The sequence below is a fragment of the Prunus mume genome, linkage group LG1, assembly GCF_029339155.1.
Source record: "Prunus mume cultivar Tortuosa linkage group LG1, ASM2933915v1, whole genome shotgun sequence".
Taxonomy (NCBI): Eukaryota; Viridiplantae; Streptophyta; class Magnoliopsida; order Rosales; family Rosaceae; genus Prunus; species Prunus mume.
The window spans coordinates 26331301-26351685 of NC_142698.1; the positions used below are offsets into that span (position 1 = coordinate 26331301).

The 20385-nt window shown below is 36.5% G+C and overlaps 2 protein-coding genes across 3 annotated transcripts; both read left to right on the top strand.

Moving 5' to 3' along the window:
* Positions 1–867: 867 nt before the first annotated feature.
* LOC103323889 (uncharacterized) lies at positions 868–3055 on the top strand. 2 transcript variants are annotated; one of them, XM_089044021.1, is made up of 2 exons: positions 868–1799; positions 1905–3055. In XM_089044021.1, the coding sequence occupies exons 1-2, from the start codon at positions 1029–1031 to the stop codon at positions 2919–2921; spliced, it is 1788 nt and encodes a 595-aa protein (XP_088900147.1). In that variant the 5' UTR covers positions 868–1028; the 3' UTR covers positions 2922–3055. The 2 variants fall into 2 exon arrangements, with proteins under 2 accessions (XP_088900147.1, XP_088900146.1); XM_089044020.1 differs by having other exon boundaries at positions 868–3055.
* A 7256-nt stretch (positions 3056–10311) lies between these two features.
* Positions 10312–12655, top strand: LOC103323882 (uncharacterized). Its single transcript, XM_089046783.1, has one exon. It carries the CDS (start codon positions 10647–10649, stop codon positions 12186–12188), a length of 1542 nt encoding a protein of 513 aa, XP_088902909.1. The 5' UTR covers positions 10312–10646; the 3' UTR covers positions 12189–12655.
* The last annotated feature ends 7730 nt before the right edge of the window (positions 12656–20385 follow it).

The following is a 20385-nucleotide window of genomic DNA, read 5'->3' on the forward strand; positions in this document are numbered from 1 at the left end:
GCTTTATCACTTTGTGTTATCACCTTGCTCTGTAGTTGTTTGTTAGCTTTATCGCTTTGTGTGAGCCATTAGATGTTGATTGTAAGCTACACCAACTTGCTCGTAAGCTGCAACTTGGCCAAGGTGCTCCTTGATTCTTTGGGACCTGAATTACGTCTTATGATAGTGATTCATTGATTTCATCATTTATTTCCATACTTTTGTCTGCAACTTTTTAATCGAAACCCTTTCAGTTTCTCTGGTCATTGGTCCTTTGCCAAGTGGAAAAGAAGTATCAGGGTCTTGATTGCTGATTGCTTCTAATTCTAATTCCATAGGTACTAGAGAAGTTTCAGGGTCTTGATTGCTTATAGTTCTAATTCCATAGGCACTCCCAATTGAAATATATATATATATATATATATATTGCTGATGTTCATTGCACGTGGGGAGTGATTTGGTTTGCTAATATGCTTTGTTTGTTTAAGTTGAGTTATTTAGTTCATCAAACGATATGTTATGTTATACTTCGAGGAATACCTTCTATGTCGATTATCAGTTTTTTTGTTCTTTCAAAATATTTAATTTATGTCATTTATAATTTACATGAGCTATCCAAACATTGAAATTTTCAATTTTTGTCATTTACAAAATTCGACATACATAAATCCAAACACTGAAATCTTCAATTACTAGAAATTGAAATGACGGAAATCTAAATTCCGTCATTTTAAAATTCTATGTAATTTGCAATTCCTTCATCCAAACAGAGCAAGTTGGTGTAGCAGGAGATAATTCATTGGTAACAATTAACCCACTGAAATAATTTTTTTTGTAAAAATGACAGAAAACAGAAAAGCCCAACCATTCTTTTGTAAACAGTTTCGAAGTTGTTGCCTAAATGCAATTAGAAAGGAAATCGAATTCGAAACAAAGTTTTTGTCGACTGGATCATCATCCACGCACTTGAGAGCTCCGCCGCTCCCTTTCGAGATTTGATCTCGCTTCCCAAATGTTGAAGGTTGGCTGAGACTCACTGACTCACTGGGATGCTGAAGATGATGATGCGGAATATAGCTGCTTCTTCTTCTTCTTATTGCACTAGCAGGAGATGGAGAGATATGCCTTGTCTTCACTCTAACTCCACTGTTGTTGTTTTCGCCAACGATTACTTTGCTTTCCTTCACTCTCAACCTTCTAAACCAATCAAACCTACAAGAACCCAACTAGAGCAGCCAGTGAGAAACTCGCCCAAAATCACAACTGTTGAGGATGCTTTCAATGTGTTTGATAGAATGCTTCAAATGCGCCCTCCGCCTTCAGTTGTTCGTTTCAATCAAATATTGGGTCAAGTTGCGAAATTGAAACATTATTCGGCTCTCATCTCATTGTATAACCAAATGGATGTGTCGGGAATTGGACCTGATGTTTATACTCTAAACATTCTCATAAATTGTTATTGTCATCTAAACCAAATGGGGTTTAGTTTATCTGTCTTGGGAAAATTCTTCAAAGTTTGTCTTGAACCAGATGTCTTTACCTTCAACACTCTAATCAACGGCTTTCTTCTCCAGAATAGAGTGGCGGAGGCAGTAGGAATTTTCAACAAAATGATTGCAGGAGTTAATTGTCCGCCTGATGTGGTTACTTATGGCACACTAGTTAAGGGCTTTTGCATGAAGGGTAACAACAGTGCAGCTATTCAATTGCTTAGGAAGATGGAGGAAGGAGCTTGCAAGCCCGACCTAGTTGTCTATAGCACAATCATCGACAGTCTTTGTAAGGATACACTAGTTGATGATGCATTAAACCTCTTCTCAGAAATGATGTGCAAGGGTATTTCCCCAAATGTCATTACCTATACATCCTTGATTCATGGAGTTTGCAAATTAGGCGAGTGGAAAGAAGCTACAAGGTTGTTGAATGAAATGGTGAGTAAAAACATCTTTCCAGATGTGTGCACGTTCAATGTCTTGGTAGACACACTTTGTAAGGAGGGGATGGTTGGGGAAGCAAAAGGCGTGGTCGAAATGATGATTGAAAGAGATATTGAACCTGATTCGGTTACGTACACTTCACTTATGGATGGTTTCTGTTTCCGAGGAGAAATGGGCAAGGCAAAAAAGATTTTTAAGCTAATGCTTAGCAAGGGCTCCATGGTTAATGTTATTAGTTATAGCACATTGATAAATGGATACTGTAAACGTAAAATGATGGATGAGGCCATGACGCTTCTTCGGGAAATGTCTCGTAAGGGACTGGTTCCAAATACTGTTACTTATAGCACTCTTGTAGATGGTTGTTGCAAAGTGGGGAAATTAGGTGATGCACAAAAGTTGTTCTCTGATATGCAAGCTTGTGGCCAACTTCCAAATGTTCAAACTTATGCTATTCTACTGGATGGCCTGTGTAAAAACCGACAACTTTCTACAGCAATCCAACTGTTTAAAGAGATGGAAGGCAAGAAGTTGGATGTAAATATTGTGATTTACACTATTCTTATTGAAGGTTTGTGCATAGCTGAAAAAATTGAATCTGCAAAGGAACTCTTTTGTAGTTTATCATCAAGAGGGCTTCAACCGAATGTAAGGACATATACCATAATGATTAATGGACTCTGTATTGGGGGCCGAACAAGTGAAGCAGAAAAGCTGCTTACTGAAATGGAAGAGAGAGGTTGTCCTCCAGATGATTTTACGTATAACGTAATTATTCGAGGGTTTATCAATAACAATGAGACAGTAAGGGTGACAGGACTTATTCAACAAATGGTGGAGAAGGGTTTCTCTGCAGATGCTTCAACTACAGAATTGATAATTGATCTATTGTGTAAAGATAAAGTAGATCCTGCATTGTTGCCATTGATGCAAAAAGAGAATTATGAACTTAATTTGCCTCAGTTAAAGTTGAACAGATATTCTGACCGTCCCAATAAACATTGAAGCTCTTCCACCTCTGGCAACCATGGATGTGTTATATCTGTTATCTCTTAATCCATCATGTGACAATGTCGAGTAGTAGATATAACTTTCCGATAATCGTAACATGTTTGAAACAATTGGCTTGTTTTTTCGTACACCGGTCTTTTTAAGTTTCTTTCACACAAACATTGTGCAATTGACTGACTCTGCATGTTTTTGTTATTTTGCGGTATACAGACTTGGTTATATAAAGACACCATTGGGGGATATCCTGTGATCATGATAGAGAAATTTCAATGTTACTCTTTTAAGGTTGTTAAATTTATTAGGGAGAGGCAGGGTATTTGGACTGATGTAATCAGATTTCTGTGTTTGGAGTTCCTTTAGTTTGCTCCTCCGCTCTGTCTTGAAGGTGCCCACCACCTGTTTGATAGAATGCCTTAGCGAACTTTCTGTGTTTGGCTACTTTATGCAGGTGCATCGCACTTTTTTTTTAATTTTTTTTTTAATTTTAATTAATTATTTATTTATTTTATAAAAAAATTGGCCAAAAAAATGTCATTTTAGACCATGCCTTAAAAAAAAGGGAAGAAGGAAATCTGCTTCAATACAACAAAGAAGCCTTACCCTCTTACTCCATGAAACCTGCAAGCAAAGCAAATAAATCTTATACAATACAATAACATGAGTCCAACCTAGCGATGGAGAGGATCTAATCATCTAATGACACATGTGTTGAACTTGAATGGATTCTTGCGTTGAATTATTGTCTTGCCTTGAAACTTGAAGAGGCTCTTTTTTAGTTCTTGTTGTAGACCACAAGGTGAAGAACTCACTCACGAGTCACGCCACTGCTCTTTTTTTTTTTTTTTCCTTCTAGTTTTTTCTCTCTCCTAGTTTTTTTCTCTTATGTTCTTTCATTTTTTTTCTTTCTATAATATGTTTTTTTCTATTATTTTTTGTTGATTCAGCTCTCTATGTATTTATATAATCAGTAGCAAACTCGAATAAGCTGTGCAGAGTACGACTTGAGGTATGCATTTTGATTTGTTTGTTTAATTGATAATTTGTTATGCATTTTTATTAGGCTTAATTATGTACATGCTGTGCTTTCAAACTTATCTCATATTACCACTGTGTTTGTAGAACGTCTCAAAGTACCCCCAACCTTTTAAAAACCGTCTCAGTTACCCGTTCGTCAATTTTTTGATGTTCCGTTCTGAACGTTGGGCCCCACTTCCTTTTTCTTTTTTTTTTCTCCTCCTCTCCCCACCCCTCCCAAACCGGCAGATTTTCAATCGCTTATTTACCCTCCAAAACTCAGAAATTTTTCCTAACCAACACAACTAGCAACAAGAACAGCTCGAGAGGTTGAAAAACCATACCTGGATCGAAGCAAATGGTGCTCAGAATCGCCCGAACGAGCGATGGAGATTTTGGGTAAAAACCGGTCAATTTCTTGCTTGTTCCGGCAATCTAGACGGCGATTGGCAACGACGAGATGTGAGGTGGTAGAGAACAACGTCTGGTTCTTTTGATACCCATGCTGCGCTTGGGTGGCGGAGGAGGAGATGGTGGCCCAAAAACTATTCGGATGAACAGTAACAAAGGGGAGGGACTATTGTTCTCAAATTGAAGGGGAAGGAGGAGAAAAAGAAGCAAAAAGGAAGTGGGGCCCAACGTCAGTAATGAAACGTCAAAAACTAACGGAACGGGTAACGTGAGACGGTTTTTAAAAGGTTGGGGGTACTTTGAGACGTTTACAAACACATGTGGTAATATGAGATAAGTTTGAAAGCACATGAGGCATGTATATAATTAAGCCTTTTTATTTTATATATATATAGATTAATTAATATTAATTTTCGTAAATTAATTGATGATTTGATATGAATTTTGATAAACTAATTGTGTAATAGACAAAATTTTATTTATATTAAATATTGCCCCTCTGTTAAAAAAAATCTTGAATCCGTATTGTTTAAAGTATAAGGATATTTTTGGTTGTCAATGTTTTTAAAAAGCTTCTGTGCCTAGCAGATACAACGATGAAAATAGAGTGACCTACCATTTATAAATAAACTCAATCCTAAACATGTATTTATAAAAAAACCCAAACACTATTTAAACATAGAAACACACCCAAAATCAACCCCAAAGTCAACAATTGTATATTTTTTGGGTGTGTGTAATGATGGGTTTTGGGTGTGTTTATAAAGTGTTTTGGGTGTTGAGTTTTTTTATAATTTCAGCTCCATTTTGGGTATTTTAGTGAAACTCCCTAGAAACTGTTCCAACTAACCCCTCATTGTTTATGTACTATTCCAAACACATCAATTTTGTCTCAAATTCTTCAAGTTCGATCAATGTTATCTCCATCCTTTTATCCCACACATCAATCTCATCCATGAAGTCAATTCTGTCCAATTTTATGTCAAAACCAAGGGCAATATCATCAAATCAACAAGAGTTGTGCGATCGTTGAAACACCACACAAATTGAGGGTTGTTTAGCTTTTATTTATTTATTGAACTTTCAAATTAGATTGTATAAGGATTCATTTAGTGTAGAATTAATGAAGTTCAGAGGGTAAGATTATGTTTTAGTTGAGAGCAACGTTCAGAAATTCTAGCATCGTGCTTGCAGCTTGTGAAATGCAAATTTATTTGATAGTTCTTGTGGATCATGGGGGGAAAACATATTTAAGAAATTTCAAACACAACTAATCAGGAATACAATTTTGGCTCAATAACAACTATATAAACAAAAGGGAACTTGAGCAACTCAATACTGTAGTGGCCTTTCTTCAACCTGTTGATTTCTTATTTGCTCAGGTGTTCCTTGCTCTGGTGTTCCTCGGTTTTCATCATTGCCTGCAAACTGATTCATCATACCTTCTCCAAATTTACCCAACATCTGTGGGTTCATTGGTGCTCCTTGTGGTGGTAGGCCATTAGGTATATTGGCCCCACCTTTTTGTCCTCAAAATAAAATGCACAAATCCCTTTTTCTTTTCATCTCTTCCTCTCTTCCCCTCGAACTCAAATCCCCTTTCTCTCTCCTCTCACTGATGCTCTCTCTCTTTTTGCGTCGTCAATATTGGAGCCACACCTCAAATATTTATTTTGTTTCATGTGTAATGCTATTTTCTTTGAAGAGGGTTAAAAATTCTCTTTTTCTTCATTCTTAGAATTGCATTATAGGTTTCTGATAATTGGTTAAATTATTCTTTGAATTTCTTCTGTGATATATGCTTAAGTTTCGGGGGTGTATTCAATTGAGATTTTAATAGATTGTTTTGAAGCTTAAAATTCTAGTAGTATCCAATTAGGATTTTTAAGTAATCAATAAAAATATGGTGGTATTCAATTGGAATTTTTAGATAATCAATCTAAGTCTTGTGATATTCAATTAGGACTTCTAAAATATAAGAAAAAGTAAGGTTGTATTAAAAAACTTACCGATTTTGAGGTATTTCGTTAAATGGTGTATTGTGTGAGACTTTTGAGTGGGTGATACAAAATATCAAACCCTATTAAAAAAAAAATCCCACTCTCCTATGCCTCATTCTCACCTGTTTTTTTGTTTTTGGGGAAGATGAACAAATAAAGATAAACAAGGTACTCATGTCTTTACTAACCTGACTCGATCCTTATGTATTTAGTGGATAGACTCAGATAGCTGTCTTTGTTTTCTTTGCTTTCTCTAGTCTATCTTTGTTTTCTTTTTCTCCTGGCTGTTTGGTTGTAGGAGGTGTTTCCCACCTTTCTTTTGGCTCATGTCTATATTGTTCGGTTGCTTTCATCTTATGGATAATCTCTTTGCCCAATAAAAAGAGAGACTCAGATGGCTTACCTTCAGATATCTAAACAATAATTTCAAATATGTTGCTTTCAATAGTTGTTCATATTATGCAATATGCATGCATTTTTCTTAATAGATTTTCAGCTCGTTTATTTCCTTTGATTTATTTGTCTTTCTTTAGTAAACTTGTGGAATCAATTTGAGTGAAAAGTGTTCTGTACTAGTATCATGTCATAGGTGGACCATTTTGACTTGTTTTCAGCTGTCTAGTTTCTTATTTGAATTGATTCAATTAACTTGTCTGTTTTAATATTTATAAATTCAATTGATTCAAGATTTTTCCTTGTTGTAGCTTGTGTTGGCGTGACTTGTGGATATTGACTTACTTTCCTTACACACCAAGAATTATAATTATAATTGATTTACTTTAATTCTTGATTTCCTATTGTAAATAGATTTAGGAATTTATTATTTACTTGCCCATTCATGTTTAGTTGTATTATAAATATGACCTCCTACAAGAAGAAGAAGACATAGAAAATTCCCACAAACAAATATTCTCTCATAGTTTTCATATTTTAGCAGCTTGTTCCTATGTCAATTCTCAGTTCCAGACCAAGTTTAATAGTAGCATGGTTTTAGTTTAATGACAGTTATGTTTGAATTTTGGGACCGCTATGGTTTTAGCTTTATAACAGGATGATTCGAAGAAAGCCATACATGACAGATAGTAATGATAACTTGAGCAAAGATTGGTGTAATTTCAGCTTTCTGTTTCTTTAAAGGCTTGGCATCCTTTAACTAATGGATGAAAGATGGCTAACCCAAATCCAATCCACACTTCGGTGAAATCTACTTTGGAGAATACAAGAAAGTCCTACATGAATTAAAATCATAAGTAAAATCTTGTATTTACAATCCAGTAAAATCTTGTATTTACAATCCATTAAAATAATAAGAAAAATAATGTAATTACAAATTATGCTGAAATCTATTACATTAAAATCCTGTAATTACAATCTATTAAAATCTCAATTGAATACACCCCATCTTTCTTGAAAATTTGACCATGGTTGTATATATCGATGGTTTGCAATATTCTTGATAAAAATTGATATATTTTTTAATTTGTATTGGAAATCCTTTCAATTGCGGAAAAAAAGAGAGAGGGAGAGATTCGACCAAGAAAAAAAGTGAGGAAGTGATAACTGATAAAGCGAGTTGGGAGAGAGAAAGAAAAGGAAAATTGATGAGAAAAGAGAGATAAAGGGGGTGAGATATGAGAGAGGGGGCTGAGATATGAGAGAGAATAAGGGGGTTTTAAGTTGCAAAGGGAACACAGATGGAACAGACGTGAAAAAAAAAGACATTTTGAGTGAGGGAGAGAGAAAGGGGATTTAGCTGCAGGGAAGAGAGGTAAAGATGAAAGGGAGACTCGGTTAGAAGAGAGTGAGAGTCGATGAGAAGAGAGAGAGGGAGAGATGAGAGAGAAGAAGAGGACTTTGAGTTGTAGCGGGGAATAAAAATGGTGGAGTAGGCTTGAAAAAAAAAATATCTGAAGTGTCAAAAGTGTTTGACAGTTGTCAGGAGTTAATCGGCTGGGGATATTGAAGGACCAACTTATAAACTGAGTTTTTCACATCCATCAACATCTTAGACCAAGTTTTTGTAGTGTAAAAAAAGATAGTAGGAATGACATGAATTGTTCTTTTTTGTTTGTCCAATGCTAAAACATAAATGCATGACACAACTACCTCTCTATAAAATACTCTAAATAAAAGGGTTAATCGTTTTATTAGTCCCTGAATAAAAGGGGAGAGGATGGTACTCTTTTTCTTCAATTTTTTCCAAAAAAATAATTTGTAAAAATGATTTAACTGAAAATTGGATGAAATGTTGAGGATTTAGACGGTAAGGGGGAAATTGGCCAAAAAAAGAAGTTCATATCTTTGATTTTATATTTAAAAAAAGAAAAAAGATATGGGGTGAATCGAAAGCTAGATAAAAGTTCAGGGGGCAAATCACCAATTAACCCTTTGTAATAACGACGAGGAAACATAGCTTTCTAGTTTCTAAGCTAAATTTTACCTAAAAAAATAAGAAGTATAGTTGTAGATGTTATAATACATGAAAATATATTTATTTTTTGTGGTTGGAGCGGATGCTCTATAAAATGGGGACGGATCCTCTGTCCCCAATTTGGTGTCCCCTTCGTGTCCCTTCTCTAATTATTCGACACATGTCATATAACTTAACAGAAAATTAACTTTGTTAACTTGTTTTATTTTATCATTAAGAAAAATCCTTTAAAAAATATATAAAAAATTCCCCGAGACAAAAGTGCAGTGAACTTAAAAACCAATACATCACAAAATGGAAGAGAGATGAGATATGAGAAATCACAATCCCTAAGAGCATCCACAATGGGCTCTCTAAACCATCTCCTTAGACAAATTTTAGGGAGGAATGATAAAAATGCAACTCCAATCACGCTCCCTATCTACCTTCTAAAATAGGGAGTCCTCTAGGAGCTCCTAAATTTGAGGAGAGAGAAAAGACTCCTAGTGGCTCCCTATAATTTAATGTTGCTTTATTTAATGAGTATTTCAAACCTTTATTTAATGCTAACCATTTTTTGTTTTATTTTTTAATAGAGATGGACCAATAAAAAAAGAGTTATAACATTTATGACTCTCCAAATTAGGGAGTATGGTTGGAGTTGAAATTTTTTAGAGAGCTCCTAAAATAGCTTTCTTATATTCTTAGCCAAATTTTAGCTAAGAAATAGAGAGCGTCATTGTGGATGCTCTAAGAAGAAGACATCTGAGTCACAAAATGAAACCAACTCATCTTTTACTTAACACAAATGCTAGAACGATGAAGAGACTGTTTGATTTATGAGAAAACAAAGGGAAGATACGTGAGTGTTGAAATCAATTTGGAGGATTCTGAGCAAAAAAAAGAAAAAACCATGAAATCGATTTGGAGGGATATAACTCCTATTCAACCTCTCAGTTCACAAAATCAAATGAAATTGAAATCCAAAGAAACAAATCAACCAAAACCCAAAACAAATAACAAGTTAGAACTAAAGGGACACTCCGAAACCAAAATGAAACAAAACCGAGACGGAATCAACAGTCCAAAAGAACAGAAGCAAACTCCAAAACCCAAAGATAACTCCCAAAACAGTAGAAAACAAATAGAAAATTTGGACATCTTTAACAACAAGAAGCTCTCCACAACCAAGATTCATGTCCATGTAGAAACAGCCAAAGGCACCTCAAGATCAACTCGCACTTGCTCTATGGGATCAAAGGGGCATTGACTTTGGCCCTTGAAGGCAATGGCCTAGGGTTACTGCTGGGATGCGTATGCTCCTTTACTTGGTATTTGCTGAGTTTTTAATTTTTTTTAATGTCAAAAATAAAAAGAAGTTAATAGAGTTAACTCTCTATTAAGTTATATGACACATGTCAAATAACTAGAGAGGGGACATGAAGGGAACACCAAATTGGGGACAGCGGATCCGCTCCCCTATAAAATAGTGTAAAAGATAGCAAGAGAAGTATCCAAAACTCAAAATGTGAGAGACAAGGACATAAATATGGCACTGATGCGGAATATAGCTGCTGCTTCTTCTTCTTCTCATTGCACCAGCAGGAGATGGAGAGGTATGCCTTGTCTTCACTCTAACTCCACTGCTGTTGTTTTCGCCAACGATTACTTTGCTTTCCTTCACTCTCAACCTTCTAAACCAATCAAATCCACAAGAACCCAACTAGAGCAGCCAGTGAGAAACTCACCCAAAATCACAACTGTTGAGGATGCTTTCAATGTGTTTGATAGAATGCTGGGCCTTCAGTTGTTCGTTTCAATCAAATATTGGGTCAAGTTGCGAAATTGAAACATTGTTCGGCCGTCATCTGGTTGTATAACCAAATGGGTGCGTCGGGAATTGGACCTGATATGTGCACTCTAACGATTCTCATTAATTGTTATTGTCATCTAAACCAAATGGGGTTTAGTTTATCTGTCTTGGGAAAATTCTTCAAAGTTTGTCTTGAACCAGATGTCTTTACCTTCAACACTCTAATCAATGGCTTTCTTCGTGAGAATAGAGTGGCGGAGGCTTCAGGAATTTTCAATAAAATGATTGCGGGAGGTAATTGTCCACCTGATGTGGTTACTTATGGCACACTAGTTAAGGGCTTTTGCATGAAAGGTAACAACAGTGCAGCTATTCAATTGCTTAGGAAGATGGAGGAAGGAGCTTGCAAGCCTGACCTAGTTGTCTATAGCACAATCATCGACAGTCTTTGTAAGGATACACTAGTTAATGATGCATTAAACCTCTACTCAGAAATGATGTGCAAGGGTAGTGCCCCAGATGTCATTACCTATAACTCTTTGATGAATGGAGTTTGCAAATTAGGCGAGTGGAAAGAAGCTGTAAGGTTGTTGAATGAAATGGTGAGTAAAAACATTTTTCCAAATGCGTGCACGTTCATTGTCTTGGTAGACACACTTTGTAAGGAGGGGATGATTGGGGAAACAGAAGGCATGGTCAAAATGATGATTGAAAGAGATATTGAACCTGATAGGGTTACATACGCTTCACTTATGGATGGTTTCTGTTTGCGAGGACAAATGGGCAAGGCAAAAAAGATTTTTGAGCTAATGCTTAGCAAGGGCTCCATGGTTAATGGTATTTGTTATAGCATATTGATAAATGGATATTGTAAGCGTAAAATGATGGATGAGGCCATGATGCTTCTTCGGGAAATGTCTCGTAAGGGACTGGTTCCAAATACTGTTACTTATAGCACTCTTGTATATGGTTGTTGCAAAGTGGAGAAATTAGGTGATGCACAAAAGTTGTTCTCTGATATGCAAGCTTGTGGCCAACTTCCAAATGTTCAAACTTATGCTATTCTACTGGATGGCCTGTGTAAAAACCGACAACTTTCTACAGCAATCCAACTGTTTAAAGAGATGGAAGGCAAGAAGTTGGATGTAAATATTGTGATTTACACTATTCTTATTGAATGTTTGTGCATAGCTGAAAAAATCGAATCTGCAAAGGAACTCTTTTGCAGTTTGTCATCAAGAGGGCTTCAACCGGATGTAAGGACATATCACATAATGATTAATGGACTCTGTATTGGGGGCCGAACAAGTGAAGCAGAAAAGCTGCTTATCGAAATGGAAGAGAAAGGTTGTTCTCCAAATGGTTGGACCGACAACATAATTATTCGAGGGTTTATCAATAACAATGAGACAGTAAGGGCGATGGAACTTATTCAAAAAATGGTGGAGAAGGGTTTCTCTGCAGATGCTTCAACTACAGAATTGATAATTGATCTATTGTGTAAAGATAAAGTAGATCCTGCATTGTTGCCATTGATGCAAAAAGAGAATTATGAACTGAATTTGCCTCAGTTAAAGTTGAACAGATCGTCTGACCATCCCAATAAACATTGAAGCTTTACCTTTGGCAACCATGGATGTGTTATATCTGTTATCTCTTAATCCATCATGTGACAATGTCGAGTAGTAGATATAACTTCTACAACTTTGCAGTTTCGGCAAAAACCAACCAGCCTTTGATTAAGGGGCCTTCTACAACTTCTTTTCAATTTTTTTGATTTGTAATAATTTTGTGAAGGACGGTGAAATTTGCTAACCCTTGATTGGGTCTGAATGCTCGTTTGGGAGTGATTTAAGATGGGGAAAAATCATTTATGGGTAGAAGCACCTCAAACATGCTTATTGAAGTGATTATACGGAGAAGTGATTATTGGCCCATCCAAAATCACAGCCAAAACGCGCCCTTCGGTCCTTTGGTGGTGAAGCGAACTTACATTGTGTTTCATTTTGAGTCTAGCTTTTCTGGTCAGGAGCCTCTGAAGTTGAGACTTGGTTTAATTGATTTGCCTACGGTTCTTTTATTCATTGGTCAATCAAATTTTTAGATAAAGCCAAATTTTTACCAAAGCATCTATTAGCCAAAAAGCAAAGAATGGTTGGGAAACCTTGGAAATAGAGGCAATATTGTTGATGGGCCAGGACATGGTTTTTGTCATCATGGAATTATTCATTTGGCCGTTAATAAATACGAGATTCTCTAACGAAGAGAGTTTTTGGTCATTTCGCAAAATGAAAAGAAGCCAAAGAACCATATGCATAAACAACCCAAATATTGGATCGGCCATATTGCTCAATGTACGTTTTGAACTACTTTTCTTTTTCCTTTTTTAGCATAATCTGCATATAAAGACCAAAAAAAATTATTTATGGAAGGCAAAACTACATATAGATATACTTGTTTTTGACACGTGGCTTTAATCGATAAACGTTTTTCTTTATTAAAAAAAAAAGGAAAAAGAGAGTATCATTGCTCATTCCATGTTTTTATTTTTTCAAAAGATGTGTTGACACGGGCGCCTAATGGTTGGGGTCCTTTTTATAGTAAAAATTGTATGGCCGCCCGGCCATACTCAGTTTTTAAAATTTTAAAAAATGTATAGCCGCCCGGCTATACTTTTTCATAGAGTGGGGCTGCTGTTTTTTAGAAAATAGTATAGCCGTGCGGTTATACTTGATTTTTTCTAATTTTTTTAAAAACTAGTATAGCAGTGAAGCGTTACTGGTTTTTTTTATATTTATTTTTAAATTGTCCTTAATAAATAGTATAGATGAGCTGCTATAGTCTTTTACATATGTATGTGTTGAGGCCAAAAAAATGCAACTTGGCCCAAATATATTTTCGGCCCAGTACAACACCAAGCGGAAAATCATTCTTTAAGCAACATGCCACTCTACAAGTTTGAGTGGGCCCAAGCCACGCGAATGCTGAGGCTTGTTGAGCGGGTTGTGGTATAGATGGTTACGAGCATTCACGAGGCCCATTGATGGTCCAAGGAGTGGAAGTTTTGGGCTACTTGGGAGCACTAAAACTCAAGCCCATTTCTTGAGTCCAAACGTATGGGTAAGCATGAGAGAAAACTTAGTAGCCTATCACCTTAAGAAAACCTAGTAGCCCATCACCTTAAGAAAACCTAATAGCCCATAACAGGTGAGAAAATCCCACATTAGCCAAAGCTTCCAGCAATCTAACAAAATCAAAGGGAACTCATAAGCAGTTGAAAACAAAACAACCCAACCCAGCACCTTATAAAATATCCAAAGTCGTGCATCTCTGTTAAAACCAAATCGCAGCCAAACCACCTAAACCAAGCAAACCCATGTGCTGATCACCTTTTTGACCAAGCACCCTTACCCATTCTTTCCTCTTCAAGCTTTGGTGAGAAAACAAGAAACAAAAGTGGGTGGCTCCTCACCCACATGGAGAAGTCCAGCTACCTAAAGACTTTGGAACCCTAAAAAGCTGTGTTCCTGTGGGTTCAGGCTAGGAAAATTTCACCAAACAAGAGTAAATGGAAGAAAGTGAGGAAAATGGGAGAGGATGGCTTGACAAAAGTAAGGTTTTCAGACCCTATAAAAGGAGCCACTTTCTTCCCAACAAAACAACACACAACAAATAGATCGAAGGCAAGCATCCCCTCTGGAATCTTTCAATTTCATGCTTTGTTCTTCCATCTTCTTCCTCTCTCTCTCTCTCTCTCTCTCTCTCTCTCTCTCTAGATAGAGCAAGCATCATCTCTCATCTCTGGAACCCTTCGATTTCAAGCCTTATTCTTCCATCTCTTCCCATGTTCTCTTCTGTCGAGCAACCCAGGAGCCTGGCGAAGCTTTTCGTCAAGCTGCTGGAAATATGCTAAAGTCACTCATCCTTCTATCTTCTTCCTATCTTTCCAATCGAGGGCAAGCAACCATATCTAGAGAGAGCAAGCATCACCTCTCATCTCTAGAACCATTCGATTTCAAGCCTTGTTCTTCCATTGCTTCCCATTTTCTCCTATGGCAAGCCATTCCAGAGCTTGATAGAGCCTTTGTCAAGCTGCTGAAAAATTACCCAAAACACCTATTACTTCATCACTAGCCACAACGCCGATCCAGAGAGCAAGCTTCATCTCTCATCCTTAAAACCTCTGTTTCTCATAGGAAATCCATGCCTTCTCTCTCTCATGCTAAAGTCACGAATGCTCAACTCCCATGCCACAATCTTCTCATGCCAAGCCCAAATATTTATTTGTAAGTAACTGTTGATTTCATTGGTGAAGAAGACCAAGGTGTTTCCTAAGGCTCAGCTACCATTTCAAAACACTCTTGGGATATGATCCTTGAACTCAGACACAGGGGCAGCTTTACTGTTTCTCTTTTCAAGAGCCCAAGCCTATTAAATCAGGCTGCTTGAATAAAAAGACCCTTACATTATGCATATATATATATATATGTTGGTACGTATTTTTCAACAATACATTCGTGTTCTATACACGTCTCACATTTTCTTTAAAAAGCAAACATACAATCGTTGTATTGTACATGTACGTACGTATTTCTAATATTTTATACACGTATTTTCTATAAAATTTTCAGTAAGACACAAAATTCACGTATTATACAAATAATTCTCACATATTATTGAATAAGAATAACTAGGGTAAACTGTCGAAATGCCCCTTGAACTTGTACCTAATTATCAACTTACCCTCTGGCTTTTTTTTCGAAAATTAAGGGCTCGAACTAAATTTTATTCTCAATTTCCCCCCTGCCATCTAAATTTTCAACATTTTATCAAATGTGCCGTTAAATGTAATAGCAAATGGGTCATTTCATATGTTAAAAATAATATATATAAATTATTTTAATAAACAGAGGGGCCCATCCCCTTCATCTCTTCCCCTTTTGTTGTAATTAAAAATAGGCTTAATTATGTACATGCCCCCTGTGCTTTTCAACTTATATCAGATTACCACCTATGTTTGCAAACGGCTCAAAGTACCCCCAACGTTTAAAAACCGTTTCGTTACCCTTTCCGTCGTTTTTTGAAGTTCCGTTCTGAACGTTATCGTTCATCCCCAAAATTCGAGCAATGACCCATCCCCTTTGTTCTGTTGATTTGCTGTATATTGTAATTATCGGTTTTACCTTTTTTCCTAAATATTTATAACTCCATGTTTGTTAAAGCTGATTTGCTGGAATATATTGGGAACACCATTGTTAGATGCATATGTTTTTTTTTCTTTTTTCTTTAAAAAGGACACCAACTGGCCCCATCTCTTTAATGTAAAAGAAAATTATGTTGGCAATTGACGAGGGAAATGGCCAGGAGAAAAAGAGTGTTAATATGTGATTATTAGGGGGGTGGGTCTGTGATGGGGATGGAGGTGTGTCTGTGGGTGAAAAAACATATGGGTTTGTTGGGGGGTGGGTCTGTGATAGGGGATGGAGGTTGGTCTGCGGGTTCTGGGTTCGTTGGGGTGGTGGTTATGGGGAATCGGGTTAGGATGGGAAGGGTGAATTTTCTTGGGGTAAAAACTGAAGGGAGGGAGCGGAGCCACACTGGGACCAGTGTGGTCCCGGCCCCCACTCAAGTTTTTTTATATTTTAAAAGTAATATATTGTTATGTATTTATATATGTATATTATTTCAAATATTTTACGTTTTGATATGTACCCACATGTGTTGTGGCAAACTTATTAACGCACAAGAAGGTAGTTCAAATTGAGCCCTTGCTCAACTGGTGGTGGTGCACTCCAGGTGTACAGATTACCTTATTTCTATTTTCAACATTTAAGTAAATATCTTTGTCCTTTTACTTTAATTTATTTTTATATTACTCCATTTACTTAAGTTTACAATGTAAATAAGGAAGTACCCCCTATTTGGATTCAAATAAAAATACTAGAAAATTAAATTCCCACAAAATGAAAATATGAAAAATCGGTTTTAGTGTAAAATACGATTTATGCTAAAATTGATGGCTCATTAAGTCAATATATACTTCATACTAAAATCCCATAAAATCAAGTTTTCTTATTTGATGTGTAAGGAATAAAATCCGCCAAAAATTATTTTAATTTTTCATACTTAGTCAATATTTTTTTTTCATATATGATATGAATGCATGAAGGGGCCTAAGGTTGTTTTTAATTTGGGAAATTTTGATTTTTTTTTCTTTCTATTGGGTTTAATGGATGAAAAAGCTCTAAAGATATTTGCTAAATTGCTACTCTTTGTCTATTCTTGCAATTTTCTTGCTTAGAATGTATTTGTTTATCCCCTTGTCGAGAACAACTATGATTGCAACCAATAAGCAATATAATACTTGACATATGTGATATATATACACTATTTTTTGTATGTATTGTGAGTTCGAATTTTTGATTCTTTATAATTTGTAAGAGGCCCCCACACACATGAAATTCAGCCAATGGAGAGAGGTAGGGGGATTGGTCTGGAGTGAAAGGTTGGTGGTCATGGGGGAATGGGGTGGAGAAGAAGACGGCAAGGGGGGAGGGGTAGGTCCATAGGATTTTTTTTTCATTTTTTTCTTTAATTTTTTGAAAAAATATTTTTTTTTAATGATTTGACTGATTATTTGATGACATGTTATTGATTTGGATGGCAGGGGAAAAATTGATAATAAAATTTAGTTCAAGACTCGAGTCCTTAATTTTTGAAAAAAAAGGTCAGGGGGTAAATTGGTAATTAGGTACAAGTTCGAGGGGCATTTCAGCAGTTTACTCTAATATTTATAAGGTATCAATTAATGCAACTATGAAAATCCTTTTTTATTATTAATTTTTTTTAAATAAAAAACCGTATAGCTGGGCAGCTATCTTTTTCTGACACGTGGCTTTAATCGATCGAGGTTCTTCTTTAATTTTTTTTCAAAAGATAGTACACCAAGACTATACTCCATGTTTTTAATTTTTTTTTAAAAGACATGTGTTGACAAGTGGCACCTAATGGATGGGGGGTCCTCTTTATTATATTTAAAAATAGTATACCCGTACGGCTATACCAGTTTTAAATTTTTAAGAAATATATAGCCGCGCGGCTATGCCTAGTTTTTCTTTGGAAAATCGTATAGCCGTGCGGCTATATTTGAAAAGAAAAGGAGACAAACAAAGAGGAAGAAGAAGAAGGAAAAGAAAAGAAAAAGAGACTTATGAGAGACTGAAATAGAAGAGGACGAAAAAAGAAAAACATAAAAGATCGAGAGAATGAGAGATGGAGACAGATGCATGTTTTTTCTGTTTTGTCTAAGGCATTCGTGTTGGTGGCAGGATAAAGGTTTTTACCTTTATTTTTTACTTCTTATATATTTTATATTACTTATAATAATATTTTATTTAGTATGTGTAAATACCAGTAGTTTGATTTGGTTAAACTGTGGTTTTCAATATCTAGCACTGAGCCTCTCTCTTAAAACATTCTTGTATTTCCCAGTGACTCGTTTGTATGATAGTGGTCTTTTGGGATTTGTTGTGACAATAATTTGATGGTGGGGGTGGTTGGTTAGGTGAAGGCTAAGTTCTGGAAACGAATTATTGTTTTTGGATATGTTGAAATTGGTGAAAATTGTGTAAATATTATAGCCGCACGGCTCTACTCGGATATTTTTTATAATAAAAATAGGCGTGGCGAAAAGGGAGCCATGCGGGTTTTTTTTATTTATAAATAAATGAGTATATTAGTGATTTGCCCCCTAAACTTGTACATAATTTTCAATTAACCCCTATCTTTTTTTTTAGAAAATTAAGGATATGAACTTTTTTTTTCCTCTAATTTCCCCCATACTGTCTAAATCCTCAACATTTCATCCAATTTTCAGTTCAATCATTTAAAAAAATTGAAGAAAAAGAGGAAAATTCACAAAGAAAAAAAAAGATAAGAAAAAGACATTAAAAAAAAAAAGGACAAACTACAGGAAACCCCATAACCTATAGGGTAATTTACGAGTTCATGCCCGATTTTGGGGACATTTATGGGTACATACATAACGTCACAAAAAATTACAGATCGCCCCCTCCGTTAGCGATTCCGTCATGAAATCCGTTATGTGCCGATGTGTCAAAAGTGGTACCCCTTTTTTTAATGACTTGGACTTCCACGTGGACCAAAAATTAATAAAAAATTATTTTAATGTTTAAATTATTTTTAAATCATTTTTAAAACACACACACACACACACACTCTCTCTCTCTCAGAAAATATAATCATTAAAAAAAAACTCATATTCTCTCTCTCTCTCTCTCTCTCTCGGGTTGATCTGCAGCCTTCCCCTCCAGATTCGAGTCCCAAGTCCATCACTCGCATCACCGCAAATAGAACGGCGATTCTGGTCGCTCTGCTAGTTTGCTTTCCCGACGACCCTAGCAAATCACCGCCTCCCAAGACGGCTCCGAACCGTGGTGGTCTCCGCTTGCCGAAGCGAACCGGCTTTGGCTTCAACCTCGCCGACGATTGGACCTTGTTCGTCGGGTTTCGTAGACGGCGGCAGAGCTGGGCCCCGCTCGTGACGATACCGTGGTGCGCCGCTCAGGTTTGGTAGTAGGCCGAGATCTTAGGGTTAGGGCTTTGCAAGAGGTCGGCCATGCGGAAAATTTGAGGAATTATCTGCGTTTTTTGTGTTCTGATAGTCGTTTGTTATTGGTGAAGGATATGCCTTTTTGGGTAATGTTCTTTTTCAATTTTATGTTTGTTTGAACTTTATCATTTTGTTCCAAAAATTAATCTCGTTTCTGGGTTTATCAGTTTACCCAGAAACTGATAATTAATCAAGAGGAATTATCTGCAAAAATTAATCTTGTTTCAAATGTGATAATTTGGAAATCAACCTATCACAGTACTTTACCAATATTCTTCTTTTCCAAGTTTCTTCACGATTTGTATTTCCTAATGTTGTTGTAAAATGGGTTTAAATTTGAGGAGAAGTTCTGGAGAAGTTGGGGTGGGTTGGGAGGGAGAATGGGAGAGAGAGAGAGAGAGTTGGGTTTGGAGGTGGGTGATGGAAGGGGGAGAGATGAGATTTTTTTTTTCTTTTCATTTTTTAATGATTTTAATATGATTTTAAAATAATTTAAACAGTAAAATAATTTTTTATTAATTTTTGGTCCACGTGGAAGTCGAAGTCATTAAAAAAGGGGTCCCACTTTTGACACGTCGGCACATAACGGATTTCATAACGGAATCGCTAACGGAGGGGGCGACTTGTAATTTTTTGCGACGTTGTGTATGTACCCATAAATGTCCCTAAAATCGGGTATGAACTCGTAAATGACCATATAGGTTGGGGGGTTTACTGTAGTTCGTCCAAAAAAATCTTGAGAACCCAACGTCCCCCACCCCGATTTCTTTCTCCCTAATTCTCCCATGACCACCCCTTACCTCTACCCAACCACAAACCCGAAACCCTTACGGTTTTTCACCCTCACCCACAAACCTTGAAACCCCTTCGATTTCTTATCCCAGGCCTGCCTAACCCCAAACTCCAATTCCTACCCACCAACCCCTGCCTGCCAACCACTCACTCACTCTCTCTCTCTCTCTCTCTCACTCACTCACTCACTCTCTCACTCTCTCTCTCTCTCTCTCTCTCTCTCTCTCTCTCTCTCTCTCTCTCTCTCTCTCTAGGCTCGTGTGGAGATGGGGGTCATCATTTGGCAGTGGCGACAATTGCAGACTTGCAGCCCGTAATCCACACCATGATTTTCTTCTCATAGTGTTGGTGAGAAAAAAAAACCCTCATCAACTAAACGGCTTTGC